The sequence below is a fragment of the Adelges cooleyi genome, unplaced genomic scaffold, assembly GCF_023614345.1.
Source record: "Adelges cooleyi isolate 19-005CV unplaced genomic scaffold, UGA_ACOO_1.1 ACOO_flye_CR_arks_rails_tigmint_CR_PRNA_462, whole genome shotgun sequence".
Taxonomy (NCBI): domain Eukaryota; kingdom Metazoa; phylum Arthropoda; class Insecta; order Hemiptera; family Adelgidae; genus Adelges; species Adelges cooleyi.
In genome coordinates this window covers 8,671-29,738 of record NW_026096147.1, presented here as the reverse complement: position 1 = coordinate 29,738, position 21,068 = coordinate 8,671, and the positions used below count along the sequence as shown (strand labels likewise).

General features: G+C 28.5%; 2 protein-coding genes across 2 annotated transcripts; both read left to right on the top strand.

The window, feature by feature from the left end:
* Nucleotides 1-96: 96 nt before the first annotated feature.
* LOC126842251 (juvenile hormone esterase-like) lies at nt 97-5,943 on the top strand. Its single transcript, XM_050579137.1, has 11 exons — nt 97-298; nt 2,734-2,874; nt 2,962-3,102; nt 3,175-3,322; nt 3,449-3,638; nt 3,709-3,904; nt 4,122-4,284; nt 4,395-4,558; nt 5,010-5,172; nt 5,469-5,601; nt 5,665-5,943. The coding sequence occupies exons 1-11, from the start codon at nt 227-229 to the stop codon at nt 5,837-5,839; spliced, it is 1,686 nt and encodes a 561-aa protein (XP_050435094.1). The 5' UTR covers nt 97-226; the 3' UTR covers nt 5,840-5,943.
* A 2,283-nt stretch (nt 5,944-8,226) lies between these two features.
* On the top strand, nt 8,227-12,136 carry LOC126842252 (uncharacterized). The gene is made up of 2 exons (XM_050579138.1): nt 8,227-8,364; nt 10,557-12,136. Exons 1-2 carry the CDS (start codon nt 8,275-8,277, stop codon nt 11,874-11,876), a joined length of 1,410 nt encoding a protein of 469 aa, XP_050435095.1. The 5' UTR covers nt 8,227-8,274; the 3' UTR covers nt 11,877-12,136.
* Nucleotides 12,137-21,068: the final 8,932 nt, after the last annotated feature.

The following is a 21,068-nucleotide window of genomic DNA, read 5'->3' as shown; positions in this document are numbered from 1 at the left end:
GGGAGGGGTAAGGCAAAGCGGATGGCTATCTGCTATACACACGGTCACGGTCCACGCGGTCAATAGCATTGTGCAACCAGTGTATCGACTCTCAGTGATGCAGCGCGGTCGTATTTCGTTGGGTAATAGAAGAAAAATTCAAAGTTTTTACTTTTTATTAGAGTTGATAAAAAAAAAACAATAGCCGGACGGTAACATTCAAAAATCCACGACGAAGTTCACGAAGATGTTAATCATATGGCGACTGACCGTGGTCATCATTTACAATAGATTTTTGGGTTTCCTGACGAGGCTCGTGGTAAGTCGAACATTGCGCCAATCCATCATTGTATGTACAGATATAATTCAACGGTGATACAACTAAAGCAATAATATACAAGTTAGCGATATTTTCATAGCTCAGAAGTACTTAATTGGCCCGAAAATTAAAAAAGTTCATCACTTCCTGTTCAAAACTTAGAAAAACAACGGCAAAATGTTTTCTCTTTTAGTTGTAATTTCGAGATTGACTTCTGCTTTTTTTTAAATACCGATCTAAAGGCAGGTTTACACTAGGTAGTACTCGATCGAGTTACTATAGCAAGTTGCTAATTTTTTTATTGCTTGAAAGATGTGGAAATATCATTTAGTAGTAATTTCAGTGTCGCTTCTAGTAAACATTTTAGTCGAGCGATTAGAAATCATCTCTATTTTTTTACCAAGTTGGTATTTCCACTAGCACTTGCTTATCTACTAAACCATTGTAAACACCACTGCCGCTGATAATTTTTGTTAAAACAGCGCGATTATACGTTATCGCGTTATAATAAAATACTTTATCACTCATCACTATACAAATATTGTCTGTGTTTTTTTGTCACATAATATATTATGCGTTACATAATATATTTTGTATTGGAAATTAATAATTAAATATAAAGCCATAAGTTTAATGAAGATACGACCCTTAAGTTTGTAGAAGAATATCGACAGCACGAATGTCTTTGGATTTTTCATTACAGCTTCCTATCTAGTTCCTCTTTTATAAAATTTAATAATTCCTCGCTAATCATCAAATCACTAAGCATCGTTTTGATATTAACGTCACTGTTTTTGCTTTATCCATATTTTTTATGTATATTATATTGTATTAGTTATAATATTATATATTAACTGTGAACCCTAATAACCTAAAACACATTTAAAAAAACATTTTTTTTTACTTTCGCCCGACTAAATATACTACTAATACGAAGAACTTATAATTTTACTATACCGTGTATAGACATTAACTAGATTCAATTTAGTACTTGATTTAGCAATTTGCTTTAGTAACTCGGCCGAATACTATCCTAGTGTAAACCCAGCTTAATACAAACTATTAGGCTTTGCGATGCTTTTAGTATTAGCATAGCTACTACGACGATTGAATTTATTGTAGCGGCAAACCGGTTAAACCTGACCTCACCTACCAAATACTTAAAATTCACTTTTAAGCACAACATTATTATCATTACCAATTAAAATGATCAAACTATTATACAGGGTGTTAATTTTATCGTGAATCTCTTAATATCTATTTAGTAAATATATTGGGATAATGAACTTAAAATTTTGTATATAGATTATTATATTAGTACTTTACAGGGTAATTCTTTTATCACGAACCAGTCAATATCTCACTGGGCTTAAAAATAATTTTTTTTTTCATTTTGATTTTATACGATGTGATCTCAATGGTCCACATTTTTTTTTAACCCGTTACAACTTACTTTTTTTTTATAGCAACTTTTGAAATTTAAAGGGTAACACATACATTTCATTAAGTTTTTAATTTGAGAATAATGTACTAAAAACTTTTACTGGTGAATAATCAGTTTTGAACAACTATTTCTTAAGGTTATAAAAGTTAAGATAAGAAGGTTAAGTGTGGTTGGGAAGTACGTGCAGATAAAAACAATAACACACTTCACCTTTTTTCATGCCCTGAACTTGAAATTTCAAAACCAGTTATCCAAAACTGGTTATCTACCAGAGAAAATGTTAAGTACATTATTCACATTTTTATTTTTTTTAATTAATAAAACGTATGCGTTACCATTTAAGTTACAAAAATTGCTATCTAAAAAACCAAGTTAGAATGGAAGTAAAGACAAAAAAATTGTGGAAAATTGAGAGCTCATTGTATAAACAAACTATAGAAAAATAAAAAAAAACAATAATCTTATTAAACTCTATATTTATTAGATATTGAGTGGTTCACGATAAAATGATCACTCTGTAATAAATACGATTGCACAAGTATCCACACATCATACACCTAAAACTACTTTGTAAACATTATGTAATAGTAAAAACCGGGATAATATCCGTTCAATTGTTACTATGAAAATCGTACACAAACGAGGTAACATAGTGTAGGTATAGGTTTTCAAAATACAAGATCTATTCGACAAAATAAGTGATGACATAACCATAAGCAAAATTGTATGGTAAGATAACCTGTTGAGTTTGATAGATGCTAGAAATATCTTTACAGCTGTTTAAATATGTATCTATTTAATATTTTTTTTAACAAAATATTATGTTATTCAACTTGTTTTGTTAATTACATTTTTGCATTATTTTGCACAATAGTATTGGTTATTGCTTACGGTGAATCGGATACTAATATTATAATATAGATATATATTTGTGCCAGCTCTTAATAGTTTTAGTAGATCTATAATATTAAACACTTATATTTTTTTTTAGCCGAAAAGACAAATGAGCATTAATATCGAACAAGGAGCTCTACTAGGTCAATATTATAAGACCTGCTTGTCGAACAAACCATATGTCAGTTTTTTAGGGATACCCTATGCTAAGCCGCCCATCGATGAATTAAGATTTAAGGTAATTAACAGTATGTTGTTTGTAGTTTATATCGAGAAGAAACTTATTTACTAATAATTTTGTTTTGATTTTAATTAATTATTGTAGCCACCCGTCAAACACCCTGGATGGACCGGAGTTTACAAAGCTTTTTCAGAAAAAAGAGAATGTGTACAATACGATGAAATGATAGAGAAAAAAATTGTCGGAAGCGAAGATTGTTTATACTTGAACATATATGTGCCGCAAGTACGTAAAATAAAAAACCGCGTTATCAAATTAATGAATTTCAATAACATTATTTTTAACTTTTTTTCATAGGAGTTAAATGAAATGAAACCTGTAATGGTGTTTGTGCATGGAGGCGCATTTAACTACGGTTCAGGATCGTCAGACGTATATTCCCCAGACTATTTAATCGAAGAAAACGTAATCTTGGTCACGTTTAACTATCGCCTTAATGTTTTAGGTAAAATACTAAGAGAATTCAGGAACCTTATATTCACGTTACATAAATATTTAGTTAACATATATTTATATGTTTGATATTTTATTTGGGTAATTCATAATTATACAATTTTTTTTAACAAAAAAGGATTTCTAAATTTGGATATCGATGATTGTCCCGGAAACATAGGGTTAAAAGATCAATTGTTTGCATTTAAGTGGGTAAAAGAAAACATATCAGCATTTGGAGGCGATGCCAATAACATAACAGTTTTTGGCGAGAGCGCTGGATCAGCGTCGATCCATTACCATGTACTCTCTGCATCATCGAAAGGTAAATGTTTTTTTATACTCTAAGGCGGCTAGATACTATCAAAATAGTTTTTTGGAATCGGGTGATTTAAGTGTGTTCCAAAGGGCTATTATGCAAAGTGGTTGTGTTCTTAATCCTTGGGCATTTACTTCGAAACACAAAAACGCTGCGCTTAAAATAGCGGCGGATTTGGGTTGTCCGTCAGACGACCCTCACAAAATAGTACAATATTTAAGAAAAGTTCCTGTAAACGACTTGGTAAAGGCTTCTATGTTCAAATCTACATTTCAAGTACGTATTTACGTGAAAATATTACTATAGCAAAATAACTGTGATTGAATTTACGATAATACTTCAAACACCGAGCGTTCAACTCCAATAAAATCTATTTAATAATTAATGGAAACAAACTACAGTAACAATATTTGTTTTATATTAAAATATAAATTGTACAGTAGGTCAAATATATTTTTTATTGGCCGAAAATATAATTTTTTTTTTGACGTAGGGCCAAAGAGAAATTTTCATTTACCAATTTGTTCCATCCATTGAAAGCGATCAAGTAAGTGAAAAATTAATACCAGCTCATCCAGAAGAGCTGTTGAAAAAAGCCTCTTCAATTCCTTTAATATGTGGACTTAACGACAGAGAAGGAATGTTAATGTTTAAAGGCAAATAAAATCTTAATTTATTTTGCATGAAATACCGTAAATCTCCATTAATGAATAATATGTTACTTGTATAATCGTTGCGTCATGAATTATTATTTTTATTTTTTTAGATTATAAGTCGAGACAAATAAAGAATTTTAATAAAGTCGAAGAAATAAGTAAATTCCTCGAAGACGATGCCAAATGTGATGAATTTATAAATAAGATCCAATCGTTTTACTTTAATGGTCATGATTTAAAAACTGAGATTGAGAAATTAGAAAGTATTTGCGCGGTAATAACATAATATTGTCAATAAATTTATAAAACAATTTAAACTTGTCATAAAAATTGTTTGGTTGTATTTATAAAAATTGTTTGGTTGTATTTCCAAAATTTGCTGTTGTTAAAAATATAAAACAGTTTTTTAAAAAGTTCATTTATAAAATTGTCAATATGAACGCTAAAATCATAAGTCAAAAAAAAATAAGGTTGAAACATTTTTTTATTTTTTTATTTTTTCATTTATATTTTGAATTTGAGTATAAATTCAGTCAGATTAACCTAAAATTGTATTGATCTACAAATTGTAGAAATCTTTAAATGCTTGCGTTGCAATGTGAACTGAAAAAAATTAATTGAACTTTTAAAATAAAGTTCTTAGGTATGAGTAATTTATTTTTACGTTTTGTCTGTTAATTTTTTGTAATGATGATAATAATCTATTATTTAAAACATTTTTTCAGCTATTCACTGATGTATTTTTCGCCAAAGATTTCTACAAAGGATTCAACGACTTAATCGTAGAAGGCATTACACCCGTTTACAACTATGAATTTAAATTTGACGGAGAACTTAATATTAAAAAACTTATTTTTTGTACAAGACCGAAATTGCTTAACTTAAAAGGTACACATTATCAGTTTTATCATTTTTGACATAACTCAAACAACTTAATTTTTTGGTTAATTTTACATAAAAAAAATCGTTTAAAAAACTTTTTTAAGCGTTTTTAGACTATTGGTCGTTTTTTATATAGTTGGTTATGTTTTTAAATTACACTTTTTTTATGTAAATAAATAGGTATTGCATCAAATCCTTCCTCGTTATGAAATAATTTGTGTTTCTTTTGAAAAATGATATTTCGCTCATTATTCAGAGTAAACGATCACTGCCGAATATTAATTAATACTATGCATCGACAGGAGCGTGTCACGCTGATGAATTGTATTATTTATTCTTTGGTAAATTTATTGCACTCATGCCTAAACCAAATTCTAAAGAACTAAGTGTGTGCAGAACAATGTGTAAATTATGGACTAACTTTGCAAAAACAGGGTTTGTTATAGGTGTTTTTTTTATTACACAAAAACTGTTGAAATAAAACAATTTTACTTTTAGAAACCCGAATTCATCAGATCTTAATGTCAAATGGGACTTTACAAGTTTGGAAAAACCTAAGTATCTTTCAATTGACGGCGACGATACTCATATGGTCGAAGGCCAAGTGAACGAAGCCAGAGTAAAATTTTGGAAACACTTAGACGAATTATTAAAACTAAATCAAAAGCTGTGATGTTCTGTTGTAAATATTATTAGTATTCATTATATAATACTTGTACGTGGTTATGTGTATAATTTTGAATTTATTTGTAAAAATACTATTCTTGTAATATTCTTTATATATATATATATATATATATATATATATGTATACAGGGTGTAATACAAAGCTCTACTGAACTTCAAATGAGACAGTCAGAAGCTCTATGAGTACAATAAATGGTATTAATTTTTTTTTATTTTAACATTATTTTTAATAGAACTGGTATCTCATTAAAACATTGTCTTATGAAACAAATAATTTTAGATTCGAAATTGGAAGAAAAAATCTTGTTGAATTGATTTGTAACATGATTTTTTGGCCGGCGTGTGACTAAAACCAACATGTGACACATCATTGAATATAAATTAGTTCTACAAACACCACTGAGTTTAGAATAAAATTATTACCGCCCAAATCTTATGGAGTTCAGTAATACGTTTTAAGTTCTTTAGTTTTAAACTTCTTGATCGATTCAGTATCGAATTTTTTTTGTTTCTCGGATTCGTGAATCCGATAAAAACATGGTAATGACATAAATGTGCTTAATATTGTTCTGCTAGAATTAGGGAGAATACTATAGGGTTGATCTCTGTCTAAAATTAATTGACACCGTTATGTCGTATTTAACAATAAAATTAAAGTATTTTTAGAAACATGTTGATCAGTTTCCACGTTTCATGGATGTTACAATCAATAAAGCAAAATGTACTACAAAAAAAACATTTTTTTCATTGGGTAACCAGACAATTTAATTCGGCATTAAATATAAGAACATAGGAAAACGAGTGTTTTTTGAACTGCTGTACTTAAAAACATCTTGTTTGATTAAAAGGCACAATGCGAAAACACTGACTTTATCGGTGATAAAAATAGTAACGACAAATTATATCGTGACACTGTTGAATAATACGATTTACATAGGCATATATTGATAGCAAAGAAACGTATTCCGCTTAGCAAAATTTGTTTTGTACCATTCAGTGTTCATACAGGGTGATTCATCTGATGTACGATGCTATGTTCTTGGAAAATATGAATATTTTTAGAGAAACATGTTGCTATATCGGTTGATAGGTTAATAGACGTAACCATCAAAACTTAAATTATACAGGAGACACTAAAATAGCATGTGCATATTGATTTTATGGAATAAAAAGTTGAATTTGTTTTTAATCGTTTTAAAAATAGTTTAAGTATAATTTAATATACTGCTCGCAAAAGTAAATAGAAGGCTTAACCACTTTATGTTACTCTAAAGTGAAGTTACTCGTTGGTTACGCTGTGTCTTAAACTAACTGACCATGTACAAATTAGTTTGCCTTAAAATGATTAATATTATGTAGTGGCTTTCATCATTTGGTATTTAGTAAACTGATTTTGTCAGTGGGTTACACCAAAAAAAAAAAAAAATTTAATGACAAATTTTGAACAGAAAAAATAATGTGAGGGTTAACACAGTTGACCAAAATGTGTATTTCTATTTATATAATCGATTGCAATCATATCCTCAAAATCGAAAAACGTGAGGGTTACATCTATTGACCTATCAGCCATCGATATTTTTAATACTAACATTTTTTTTATCTTCATCCCTACGTAAAAGAAGTATGGATTTCGGTTTTTTAAATGGAACGAACACGTGTTTTTAATTCCATAAATATATAGACAAACAATTTATACGATTTATGTGTTTGAATTTTCATAAATTGTTGTGTTCGTTTGCAATGGCTTTCTAATGATTTGAATTAAACATCAGTATTTGTTTGTTTTTTACAACAGTAGCATCATCATCAAATAATAATATTGACCTCTATCGATAACACTGTTATCTGTGATGGGCGCATACTTTTTGCATCCGGGAAACTACGAACTACATCCGATCCTTTTCTTAACTTATCTACAGTATTTGTCTTTCAGGCTCAGGTATATACAACATTGCAGCATTTTTCTTGTTTGGTTTCCCTTGCCAGACATTCAATTGTATCTTGTTATCCTATTTATTAGCTTTTCGCAAAAGCGTCTACGGGTTGGTGTCTGTGTGATACCCTCAAAAACCTTCATAAGGTCTAATTTTGTGTTATCAGGTTACAATGAATACGTAATATGGGCCCTTAAGGTAGTGATGGATTTTTTTTCATTCCATAAGCGACAACAACGTTGTTAATTATAAAAAAAATTTATATTCTCTTACCATACTAGGTTTCAATAAAAAAAATAAGAAAAATACAAGGTAAACAATAGTGTTACGTATGTCAAACCATTCCAACTAGCGACAAAGCGGTTATTTGTATTTATTCGTCTTTAAACTTCACAAGTGTTCTGGTTTTTTTTTTGTGTGAAAAATATACATTATATTGTTACTATCGAAATAAACCAGTCGACAAGTTAAATCCTTGAAACTTAAAATGAAGAAAATTAGTGTGGTTTTATCGTTCGTAATATCTATGCAAATTGGCTTGTTGAAGACTACCTCATTCAAATCTAAATCAGACGAAGTAATTACGAGAAAAATAATATTATAACATATATTAAATTTTAAGTAATCAACATACAAATGCTTTTTTTTGTCATTAATATCGAATTTAAATAACACATAAAGCGTTTATTCGAAACGGGGCATCGACCATTATTTTTATTGCATTATTTTACATTTTAAAGGTAAATCAATTTTTGTTGTGTTTTTAAATTTAACTGCTGAAAATACCTTTACAAATGATATTTTCAGATGGAACATTAAAATCATATGTAACTTGTGAAAACTTCACTTTTTTTGGATAAATTTATTATTTATTTTTATTACAATTTTTTTCACCCCGTCAATCGATGTCCTACGCAAAGAAAAGGTTTTTTTTCTTTATAAATTCAATATTTATGCACCCAGATTTAAATTTGAATCTTACAACTTTTGTTTTTAGTTAAATGTAGATATTATGACATTTTTTTATAATTGAGTAATACATAGGAAAGTACTCCTTGTTTTAACAAAAATAATAATTATCAATACCCTGTTATTTTGAATAAATCATTGTTAATGTAAGTGAAGTTTTAAAACAATAAAACCCCTTGTTTGCCTCTTTAGTATTACAACTGTGCGATAATATACACAGGGTGATTCATTAAAGATAAGAAAATCATTTTTTCTTTGTATAATTATTGCAGTTTCATTGGTTTTTTTTTTTAATAATTGGCTTTTATTAGTTTACAATATTATAAAATTATAAAATAATCACCGTTTAAAATATAAAACAGGAGATGAAGTGAGGTTGAGTAATGCGTGCAGATAAAAATAATACTAAACTCCACCTTTTCTCCCATCTCAATTTTTTTAAGTAAAACGGTTAAACAGTGCTTAGAGATAATATTGCACTCCTCCTAGTAAAAACAAGTTTAAATCTCAGTAATTCTAAAAATATTTGTCCAAAACTGGTTATTGACCAGTGATTATATTTCAAGGATGATTCCTAATTCAATAAGTATTTTAAATATATGGGTTACCAATTAAATTTTCAAAATTTATCAAAAATAAGTCTAATATTAACAGACTGTTAATACTAGACTAGTATAAATAATATATAATGAATATAAATAACAGTCTACTGAATCACAAAAAAATTGGGAAGAAAGTGTAGAGCTACACTAACGTTTTTTTCGGCGACCAATAAAATCCGCAGCACGATAAGGCGGTTTGTTTGTATCTTAATAATACATGTTGCGGTTGTTTACTGATCGGTGCGGATTTTATTGGTTTTATGTGGCTCTACACTAAGGAACTATTATTAGGTATATTAATAATTCTCGATCGCTGATAGCTATCTATAAATACATTAGTTGTTTAAATTTCAAACAGCATAATACATTATATTTTTATATTATATTATAATATATAATACTGTTATTAAAATAGTTTCAATTTTAAAAGTTTTAATAATTCACAAGTGAAAATTTTGGCGCCCCCAAAATACTGGCACTCGGGGCAGTTGTAGCCAGTGCCCCCCCCCCCTAAATGCGGCCCTGTTAACAGCACAGCATATTTTATTGGCTAAAATGTACTTTTAAATCATCAAGTTTAATGATTAATTTGCGAGAACATAAAAATAAAACTTTAAAAGTATAAATATATGATAGATAAAGTTATACCGAAAAAAAAATAAAATAAAAATTGTATATCTTAAATATTTCCCTAGAAAACGAGTGTCTGAATCACTTATAAGTTATATATATTTAACACTACTACACGAAACACAATGTGTTTTAATTATTTTCAAAGCCACCACTTGTATTTGAGATGCTCAATATTAGGCCACGCCTACATAACATTTTCTTCATGCCTTATTCTCTGGGTTTTTTTATCTCTCCCTTCAAAAATTAAATCGTATTACACTGTCTTTCACTCGCAAACCTTCAATACTTGGTTTATCAAAAGTAGTACTCTATAATTAGAGTTTATTATATTCTTCTATGAAATGTAATTCTATCTGTAGCACATAATTCATGTACCACAATATGAGTTGAATTAAATTTAATTGTGAATATTGAAATGAATACAAATTAAATAGTTCATCTTATATGTTTAACTAATTTTACGGTGTTTTTATTGTAAGTAAAAATATTATTTTACTTATATATATTGTTATAATTTTATTACAATACTTATAATTATATTTATCGAGCATTATTTTTCCCCCAGGAAAAAGAAGCCGAAGACTACAGTTTATTAGACACTCACAGTTTGGAATTTGTTAAAGTAATCAATGAGTTCAAGACCTACAGTCAGAATCCAATTACGTTTAACGACGACGAGCGTCTTATGCTGACGTCTTCGACGACTTACAGTAAGTTCAATGTCGAGGGCAAAGAAAAAGTGCTGAAAAAATTCAACAATAAAGTACAAGAGATCAAATGTACAAACGCCGTGATCGCACAAACCATCTTGCAACATTCGAAGGCCATCATAAACGTGTCGTTCAACAGCGAGAGTGAACGCGTCACCAAGATAAAACTAGTATTTTACAAACTCAAAATCTACTTGGCCAGAATGTTGTCGGTACTGTTCATTGCCAAAACCGTGTCGCCAAATTGGTTGTGGCTGTTGTACTTTAGAGTTTACGGTGTCGTAGATGCGGAAAACGAGAAGTTCACAGTACCGGATGCCAATTATCTCGTCGGCAACAGTGAACTGAATGCCGACATTGCAAAATGCATACACAAGTGCGAAAACATTTACCTGGACGAATACTACGTTGATGTCAACAGTTTGGTCGTGCCCATCCGTTCGATGGACGATATTGACGTTCTGATGGATAGAATGTTCAAACCACACGACCACACGGCTTTCAAGTACGCCTATAGACACCAGCAAGATTTTACCATTTCGAATTTGTACTTGCAAGAACTTTGGGATAACCACGCGTTGTTGTTCGAAGAAATCCCCGGTGCGCTGATCGACTGGGCTGCGACGGTAAGTGATTTGGACGCGGCCAACATTTTAATGAGGAACCACGTTGCAAACCGGATGTGGGTAAAGCAACCGTTCCGAGTCAAGATCTATCTGGAGCTTATAGTGAACATCGTGATAGTCAGGTTGTACTTGTATTCGTGGACACACTTGGCGGCCTATCGGAAAGCCAGTGCGACCTGTTCAAAAGAACATTCGGTAAAGATTAATCAAGATTTTCATTTGCTTTTCAAGTCAGCCGCCGAAGCGATTCGCTACAAAGACGAATTTATGGACGAGCTCATAGAATTCCTTAACTTTTATTATCGAGATGAAATCGACACAAACCAATTAACCACCATGTCAATGCGCATTAAGAAGAAGGCCGATTTGATCTTGAACGATTTTAATATAAATCAATGGTCGCTTACAGACGATAAACCCGGCTTGAAACTTTTGGAAAACAATTCGGCAGCATTACAGAAATATTTAGAAAACATTAAAAAAACATTGCGTCACACCAATATCGAACTCATTTTATATTTTCTTAACGGAGAACGATATAACGAATAAATGTTAGTCGAATAGATTTTATTTGTTAAAAAGACGCTACATGTCAGTTTTTTTTAGATGAAATGTATTTATAGATAAAAATATTAAGATTTGTTTGCTTACAATTTGTTAAAAAAATTAAAATTTATGATAACCTTATAAAAAAAAAATTTACCCACAAAAACTCTTCATTGCTACACTAATAAAAGTACACTACATTTTTATTATTAAATTAGGATTTCATTTTGAAAAAAAAAAAAATTTGGCAATGACCATTTAAGAAACGACATATTTATTTATTTAGAAGATAATCATTTGTTTTTAAATGTTTGCCAATAACGTCTTAGTATAATAATATTACGTTTAATAATATAATATAATAATATTATGTTTCAGTCTTTATTAAATATTATTGATAAATGTATCATTGTTTTAATGTGTATTTAATTATGTTAAATTAAGTAAACATTTTGTGCTGTCTTTTACTAGTTAAATAATTTGAATGTATAGTTTTTTGTTTATTCTTTATTATTGACTCTGGAAAGACATAATTCTCTGCACAATCCTTAACCCATCTTTGGATCTCCCTTAATTTAATCTCAAGTGGTATCAATACAAATCCAAATTGAATTACAGCAGAGACATGTTAAGATTTTTTTTAGTGTATCGTTTGATTATTTGATTTACTTACAAGTGAAATCTAACAATGCCGGCGACAATTCCGAAATAGGTCTATTTATTTTTCTCTCTAAGTAAAAAAAAAAAACAAAAGGTATGTAATAATTATTTACTAAACCATGAATAGCTGTCAAAAATGCTTGGTGCAATGATGAAATTGTTCATCAATATACAATACGTTTATATTTGATACAAATTTAAGTATGTATAGGTCGAACTATACCGCTTGATTTATTTTATTGCTTTTAATAAAATTGTCATTTTCGTATTTGATTTTAATGGTACCTATCTCACATATGACGATCATTTTCTTTCAGTTTGGAGTGTAATAATTGTGTTGTTTTTTTGCACAATGTCATTTGTAGTAGTGGTTTTTCTTCTTAAATTGTGATTCGTTTTTTGCATACTGACAGCTTGTTTATTCAGAATCCTAACGTACTTTTTTCAAAAAGTATTTTACACGCTTTTGTTGTAGATTTCCATCATTCGATGTCGTTAGCCAATTCTTGTTGATAACACCATTTATATCCATTTATTATTTATATTACTTTTTCCTTTAAACTCAGCATGGGACAAACTTCATGCTCTATTTATTAAAATTAACGGGTTTTTCAAAAACGTTGCACTTGTAAAAATGACAAGCACTCAATACAGCGCAGCTTGACTATACGTTCACCATCAGTTTATTTATGTATTTTCTTAAAGCATATTTGTTTTAAAATTAAAAAACTGCATTTTATTGTATTATATTTTATTTTATTGTAATAAAATTGTATTTTATTTAAAAACAAACATTGGTTTTGGTCACATGCCGGCCACGCAGTGGCCACTCGGTGGACGCAAGTGTGGCCAGATACTCAAAAATAATGTTACATATCAATTCAACAAGATTTATTCTCCCGATTTCAAATTTGAAATTATTTTTTTTTGTAAGATAATTTTTTAATTAGACACGAGTTCTATTTTAAATAATTTTAAAATTAAAAAAAAAATGAATACCATTAATTGTACCTATAGAGCATCCTGAATATTTCATTTGAAGCTCGATGGAACTTTACTTTACACCCTGTAATCTTGTATATATACAGATATATACAATAGACAAGCATTTTGCTTTTTTTAAATGCATGCATAAACTTTCTAAGTCCTCCATTTTGCTTAATTAGAAAACAAAGCTTCGATTAAGCACAAGAAAAGGTGTTGAACTAATATTTTTGTTTTTATTAATTTATTTCAAATAAACATCTAAGAAATACTGATGGTCACTGCAAAGGTGCGTTTAAAAAACAAGCAAATAACTTGGTACAGACTTAATATTATGATTTGAAGTTTATAGAAAATTGTCTGGGATATGGTGTAACAACTTGGTATTATATGTCAAACAAAAAACAGTATACAACAGATTAAAAAAATATTGGTTGAAAGGCCTATTTTTTTCTACTCACTGATTACACATATCATAGGAAAATTTCACTGTATGAATATAATGAAAACCTCCAAGTTTCATTTAAATGCATTTAATTAAGAATATATTATTATGATTATTAACAAATTGAAGGTTAGGTTAGGCTTTTGTACAAATTATTGTTAATTTTTCAGTAATCATAAATTTAATAATTTTTTTAAAGCGTCAAATGTGTATGTTGTTGAGTAGTATATACATTGTGTAATGGGTATAGATATTGCTGATAGGCCAGAACTTAACTATTTGTATTTAAGTTCTATCAATAATACAGGGTCCGGCAGTGAAACGGGATGATTTCAATACTTAATTACTATTTAATGAATGAATACATTTTAATAAATATAAATATAAAGTATAAGAGTTACAATTTTATGTTCAATACAAAAAAATACTATTTTTTATGTACTACGTTTGCCAAATGACCTCCATTGTTATTTATGCATTCTTGTAGGCGGAACATAAAGTTTTGCATGACCTCTCGCAGCATATTAATGGAAATTGATTCAATCTCGTCCCGAATGCGTTGTTTGAGTGTTTGGATAGTTCTTGGTGGATTGGCCTCAAACACTTTTGATTTAAGGTATCCCCATAAAAAAAATCGCAAGCCGTTAATATGCTGCGAGAGGTCATGCAAAACTTTAAGTTCCGCCTACAAGTATACATAAATAACAATGGAGGTCATTTGGCAAACGTAGTACATACAAAATAGTATTTTTTTGTATTGAACATAAAATTGTAACTCTTATACTTTATATTTCTATTTATTAAAATTTATTCATTCATTAAATAGTAATTAAGTATTGAAATCATCCCGTTTCACTGCCGGACCCTGTATTAGAAAGTTCCTATAAACCACTTTAATACATGAGTATGACTTTTTCAAAATTGAAAATGTATTATTTTCATTTCCCAAGTAAACATGAAAATATTGTAGGTATGTAGGTACATACACCTACAGCTACAAGACGGTAAACATATGTCATGAATAAAGGTACTTCATTTATTCGCGACAGTACACAAAATGAATTTGAAGTTCAATGTTAATGGCAGCTGTTGTTTTGAATACTAAAAAATAAATCCATTTACATTTTTATCATAACGTTTACCATAAAAGCTTTAAACTAATAGTTAAAACTTACGTGGTAAAAAAATGATGTTTAAGTATATTATTTTTAATAAACTAGTTTTTAATGGCTATAGCAGTAGATTTGTCTTCACATGAACAAGTGGTAAGTACTGTTAGCACTTAGCACACATAGCAATATGGACAATTTAAAACGATAAAGCATGTTTTTGTTTTTACTTTGGTTTTACATAATAAGAAATAGTTTGAATACAAATTGTTGAGAAAACTATATATTCTATAGTCCCTTTTTAGATCTACCTTAGGTCCAATTTTAGATCATGAGTCTCAAAATTAAGCTAAAAAAAATTTAATAAAAAAAATTGTCCAACCAATCGGGAGGAAAGTGTTTTAAATACTTGTATGGCTTGTGTATCGATAATACTATTTATAACGAATATTCCAGGTATAATTCAGCTATTTTTATAAATAGGTAAAAAGCCATACTATAATATAATAATAATTTATATTATTTTATACAAAAATTCTTTTTATATAAATGTATAATAAATTATACATATGCAATATGCATAAATTATGAATATGCAAAGTTATATGAATATTAATTATGTGTATACACTTTTTAGGCAACGCAAGCATTTTACAAATACATTCAGAAAGAATTGAAAGCGAATTCCTTTTCCATTAAAGAGCTCAAAAAATGTATACCAGAAAGTTGGTGGAGTGTTTTAGATGAATATAAGATAAGACATCATACTATTAAAGATAGAAGTACAAAACTATAATATTTCATGTTATTATTAAAGTATAGTATTAAAAAATATTTTAATCGCTTGTTACAAAATTGAGGACAATTTTTTTTTATTGCGAAATTAATATTTTAACTTAAATACTTTCACTAAAAATCTTTATTGTACATAAATAAAAATAAAAAATAGTTAGTAGTTTTTAATGGAACTGTAAAAGGCTCTTTTTTCAAGTATAAAATGTGAATGAGGCAAATGTAAAATAAGAGACTACTATTGTTTGTTTATTAAACAGTCATGAATATTTATTACTGAACAGAATAATAAACACTGGGTGGTGATGTAAATAGTATTATAGTTACCCCATTTTTCGGCCATAGGCGTGAATTGAGGGGGGCTTGGGTGTACTCATTACTCCTATAATTATTATTATTTATTTGGCCTAGGTTATAATTATGAACTGAATGTTTGTTATTTACTCTATTGCTCAAGGAGACGAAAGATGATGTTTTTTAAGTAAATATAGTACTTGTTTTAGTGTTTAATTGTTTTGTATTCAAGACATTAAAGTCTTTAAACAGTTTTGAAGTCGGATGTCTGGAATATTTTTTACAAGCTACCCTGATAGTTGTGCTTTGAAAGGTTTGAAGTTGTGTAAATTCATTATCGTAGGCCCCACCCTTACTTATTTTACTATAATATATAACTATTAGATATTCATCAAGTGTTAAACATAACATTCTAACATCCTTAATTGATAGAAACTCACGTAGTTGCTTTATCACACAGATAATTTTTCTTAACTTATCTAAAACAGTTTAGATCTAATACTTTCATTTCATGCCGGTACACATTTCAATACCAATATAATGTATTCAAAGTTCCCAACAACATTGACTAATTTACAATGGCATAGATTTAAAATTATTGTTGCCAAGTATCTTACATTGTTTTTTTTTCTAAGAGAGAGATTTACCTTTTTATGGTGTTATATATTTTCATCGACTATGTATATTGACACGATTATGTAGAAGGCAAGCTAAACATGTTTAAAACAATCGGATGTGATGCACGCAGCTTAATTTGAAATTTTATTATAATAAATTAATATAATTTCTTACAAAAATAAATTACTGTAAAAACACAATTTCGATCAATCAGTAAATTTATTAATAATTCTGTATTGTTACGTTTCTTTTTATATTGAATTAAATATAAGTTTCAAATCTTCCCTGGAATTTTAAATTATCTTACTAAATTTGAATTTAATGTTGTAAAGTTGTATTTTAATAACAATATTTATTCTAGAAATTGCTGTAACCACAGTACGTGGTCTGATGGTAGATTTGAAAGCATCAGGTGTTTACCTTAATGTATTGTTAAGTTTATGGAAGAAATTACTCGCAATACAGGGATACCAATAAACTAAAAATATACTCAAGATATTCAAATAAATAAATTGAATAAGATGCGAATAAATAAATAAAACTAAAAATATCATACTACAAAATCATGTTTTTTTTTTAAAAAAAATTTATTATTTATTACTTACTTTGAACTTTCAATACTGTTTTAAACCATCGACCCGCAAGTTGCAGGACCAGCTTCACAAACTATTATTGATTGAATTTCAGGTTTTTTTTCGCTTTCACTGTTTATTATGAAAACCTACACAATATACAATAATTTAAAACATAAATAGTATATATTACAAATATTATATATTTAGACATTAAATCTATTTATTGTAAAATACATTTTTAATTTAATCAATACACAATGCGTTCATAAAAAAATTACTTATTTTTACCATGTACTAATATGGTTATAGGCTTACTTAAAAATCCATAATCAAATTTACTCGATCACTAATTATTTTATTAGATAAACTCCCGCTGTATAATAATATCAGTTTCTTGCGTTTTTGTACGCTCGAGTAATTTGCTAAAATATATTTCTAATAGTGTTTTGTTCTATTCTCTTTGGTAAATTAAAAATAGTCATATAAATTGTAGTTCAACATCTGTGGCCAAATTTTGGTTCAGCGAAATATAAATTATTACTTTGGTTCTTGTTCCGAAATAATTGTGCTCTACAGTGTAATAATCATTTAGTAATAACTAAGGCTCCCCAGTCGATAGTATAACACAGTCAGGGTTATTATATTATTTTGTTTAAGTGATAAAGCAGTGTCGTTGGTTTTGTGCTATTCAAATCATCGTTGGCTTGACCCGCATACGATCGATCAATGGCCGAATGTATTTTATTAAATAATAATTGCTATACTATCCTAACAGGTGTTAGTGGTAGCTGTGGGTTCAATTAGGTATCGTGTATACCTCTATCGATATTGTGAAATACTTATGGTGACATTATTTAATAGTATAGATATTATAATGCCATTCCAGCACATAGAAAAGGTTTAATATATTAATGCAACTACTAATAATGGTGTATATAATATTGTGGATATGAGTTCTCGCTCTGCAGATCTCAATATCTATCGCATAAGACCTTTTTCTTTTATTGTTTTTTTTTTTGAAGTAATAAAACACAGGTGATAATGAAATACATGACTTACGGAGCATAAAGTGGTTTTTTTATATGTTACCAAAGTTTTATAACTTTACTGCAACCGAAATAGAGTAATTTGAGAAAAATCTAGTTTAACACATAAAATAACAGACATGCGACGCCTTAGATAGCTAAAATGTCAAATAAAAAAGAACAACTTATTCTGTACCTTAGTCTAATGGGGCAATGTAAATTTTTAGTATAAACAAATTAATACGAATATTGAAATATCCTTTAAATGATTTTAAAAAAATGCACTATTATAGCAAAAATTAAAATATAATTTATTAAGAAATTTTGTAAAAACAAATTAAATAGAGCTTAATGAAAAAAAAAAGTAATGCCAATTTTATAATTACTTCAAAGAGTGAGCTTAGTCCTTTTAAATCTATGGTACCGAATTAATCGAAATTTTACTAATTTACAGGGGAAAAGTTTTCTTCTATGTTACCTGTAAAATAACATTGCGAATTACAGATGCAACTATTATATCTATATTATATTTATACATGAATAACAGCTCAAACCTGGGTATTATTTATAACATTTTTTTACAAAAATAAAAATTCAATTCGGTGAATAATAAACAAATTTAACAGTGTAAAAACATATTTTGTTGTAAAAGTCTTTTTTTATTTAAATTATAATTGAAATAAGAGTTAAAATTAATAAATCATATTTTAAATAAAACAATTTTTTGTATTCTTTAGTATGGAAAAAGTAAGACTTAAACTTTAAAACTAAAATCCACACAGCAATGTTTTTATTTTTAAAGTATGTTTTGTTAAGGAAAACGTTTTCCAATACTTATCCATTACCGGTAAACATATTATATAATACTATAAAGAATTACTTTCAGCGCTTAGAGCTTACACAATATTGTTGGAGTACAGAGACCAACAAAAAAAATCATAACAACAATGAAACACCCTTACGGTTTTACCCCTCCTTAAACTTTTTGTTTAAAAAATAATTTTTTACATATAGAAAAATAATTATAAGCCTTTAAAAACATTAACTGTCGCTAAATCGTGCCATAAAAAAATATTACATTAGGTCTTCGATTCGACAAGGCGATGACGAATTTATTAGGGCATTGTGGTTGAATATTATACATTTTATTTTATGAGTACAGTGTGTGTGAGTTGTAGAGTTAATTTATGAGCCGTCTATAAGTACTATAGGTACAATACAAATGTATAATATATATATACATGATACACGTATAATTTGCATTTTCTATTATTTTTACTTTTACCTTTTGTTTACGCCACGAAATTAGTTTTGGAATTTGATATTGTTTTCATTTCGGTCCGGCACGTCCGCTGGGAAATATGCTTCCTAAAAGTTTTCCTAAGCTCGCCACCAACTAAAATACAAATTGAATGTGCGCTCATCCTCGCCTCGGTGCGTTTATCGAACCGTCAACGACCAATCCGCAGTGGGTTTATATATAAACATGTACATTGTACATAGTATATATATATTACATCTTATACTCTATACATTGTACAGGTCATGGGTGGAAAATAAAATATCGACTCTCATAATATGGATTTAAGTTCACCTAACGTAAAGCGTTAGTTTTTAGTGAAAATAAAGAATCACAAAACTGAATATTGTTGGTTCCTTTCGGGTTCCCAATGCTATTTCCTAAGCTATTGGATTGTATGTAAAATTAAGTATGGGAATTCGCTAAACGTATACACCAACAAACTCTTTGTTTATGTACAAAAAATAGGACGCTTTCCCGGCGAAAATTGAACACGTGATTTTGTTAAAAAAAAAAACTAAACGAAGAACCTTGTGACACATACATACTACTATTCTAGTTTGTAACAATTCTATTGAATTACAATATCGTAATTAGATCTTTAAGATAATAAGAATATTAAATATCATTGAAAATCGAGATGAAAACGTCAACATTTTCATTATAAACTAGGGATTTGAGGGTGGGATGTGGAAGAAAGATGTTTCCAAGAATATCAGTTTCTATTCTTTAATGTTTGTAATATTTTATTAGTTTGTAAATGTTTATCAAAGGTACATTAACTGAAAAATGTTCCATACAAATTAATTCGACTATTTTTAAAAAGAAAATTACTGTGTGCCCTAGTTTTTAACACATATGTAATTTTTTGGGTTGTTTTTCTGGATTTTGAAGGGAAGGGGTTATTATTTTTAAATTTTTGGGTCAATAAAATACCTTTTAGGTGTGATTTCTAAATGATGTAATAAGTTATTTAGTAAATTGCATTTTTTTTAAAATGGCTTTGTACTAATAATATAAGTTTTTTTTTACTAATAAGGCCTTGACTACAAAGGTTAGTTGGAAATGGGGGGTTAAAAGTTAGATTTTGGATATAAACTTAAAGGGTGTTTTATAGAATACAGTAGGTGCAGTTAATAGGTATTAGGTTTTATAAACTGTATTTAAGTCAAAACCAAACAGGAACTGAAGTAATGTGTAAAATTTTAGAAAATAATACATTTCGATTATTGCTTCATTTCGAAAACCCCGAGAAATATTTAGTAGTAGTACATTTTTAATTTTTCGTTATTGATATTATTGCAAAAATCATTAAACAAAAACTATAAATATTACAATTTTTACATAGTATAACTAGATACTAATTAACTGAAAATACTTGAAAAATTGTGCC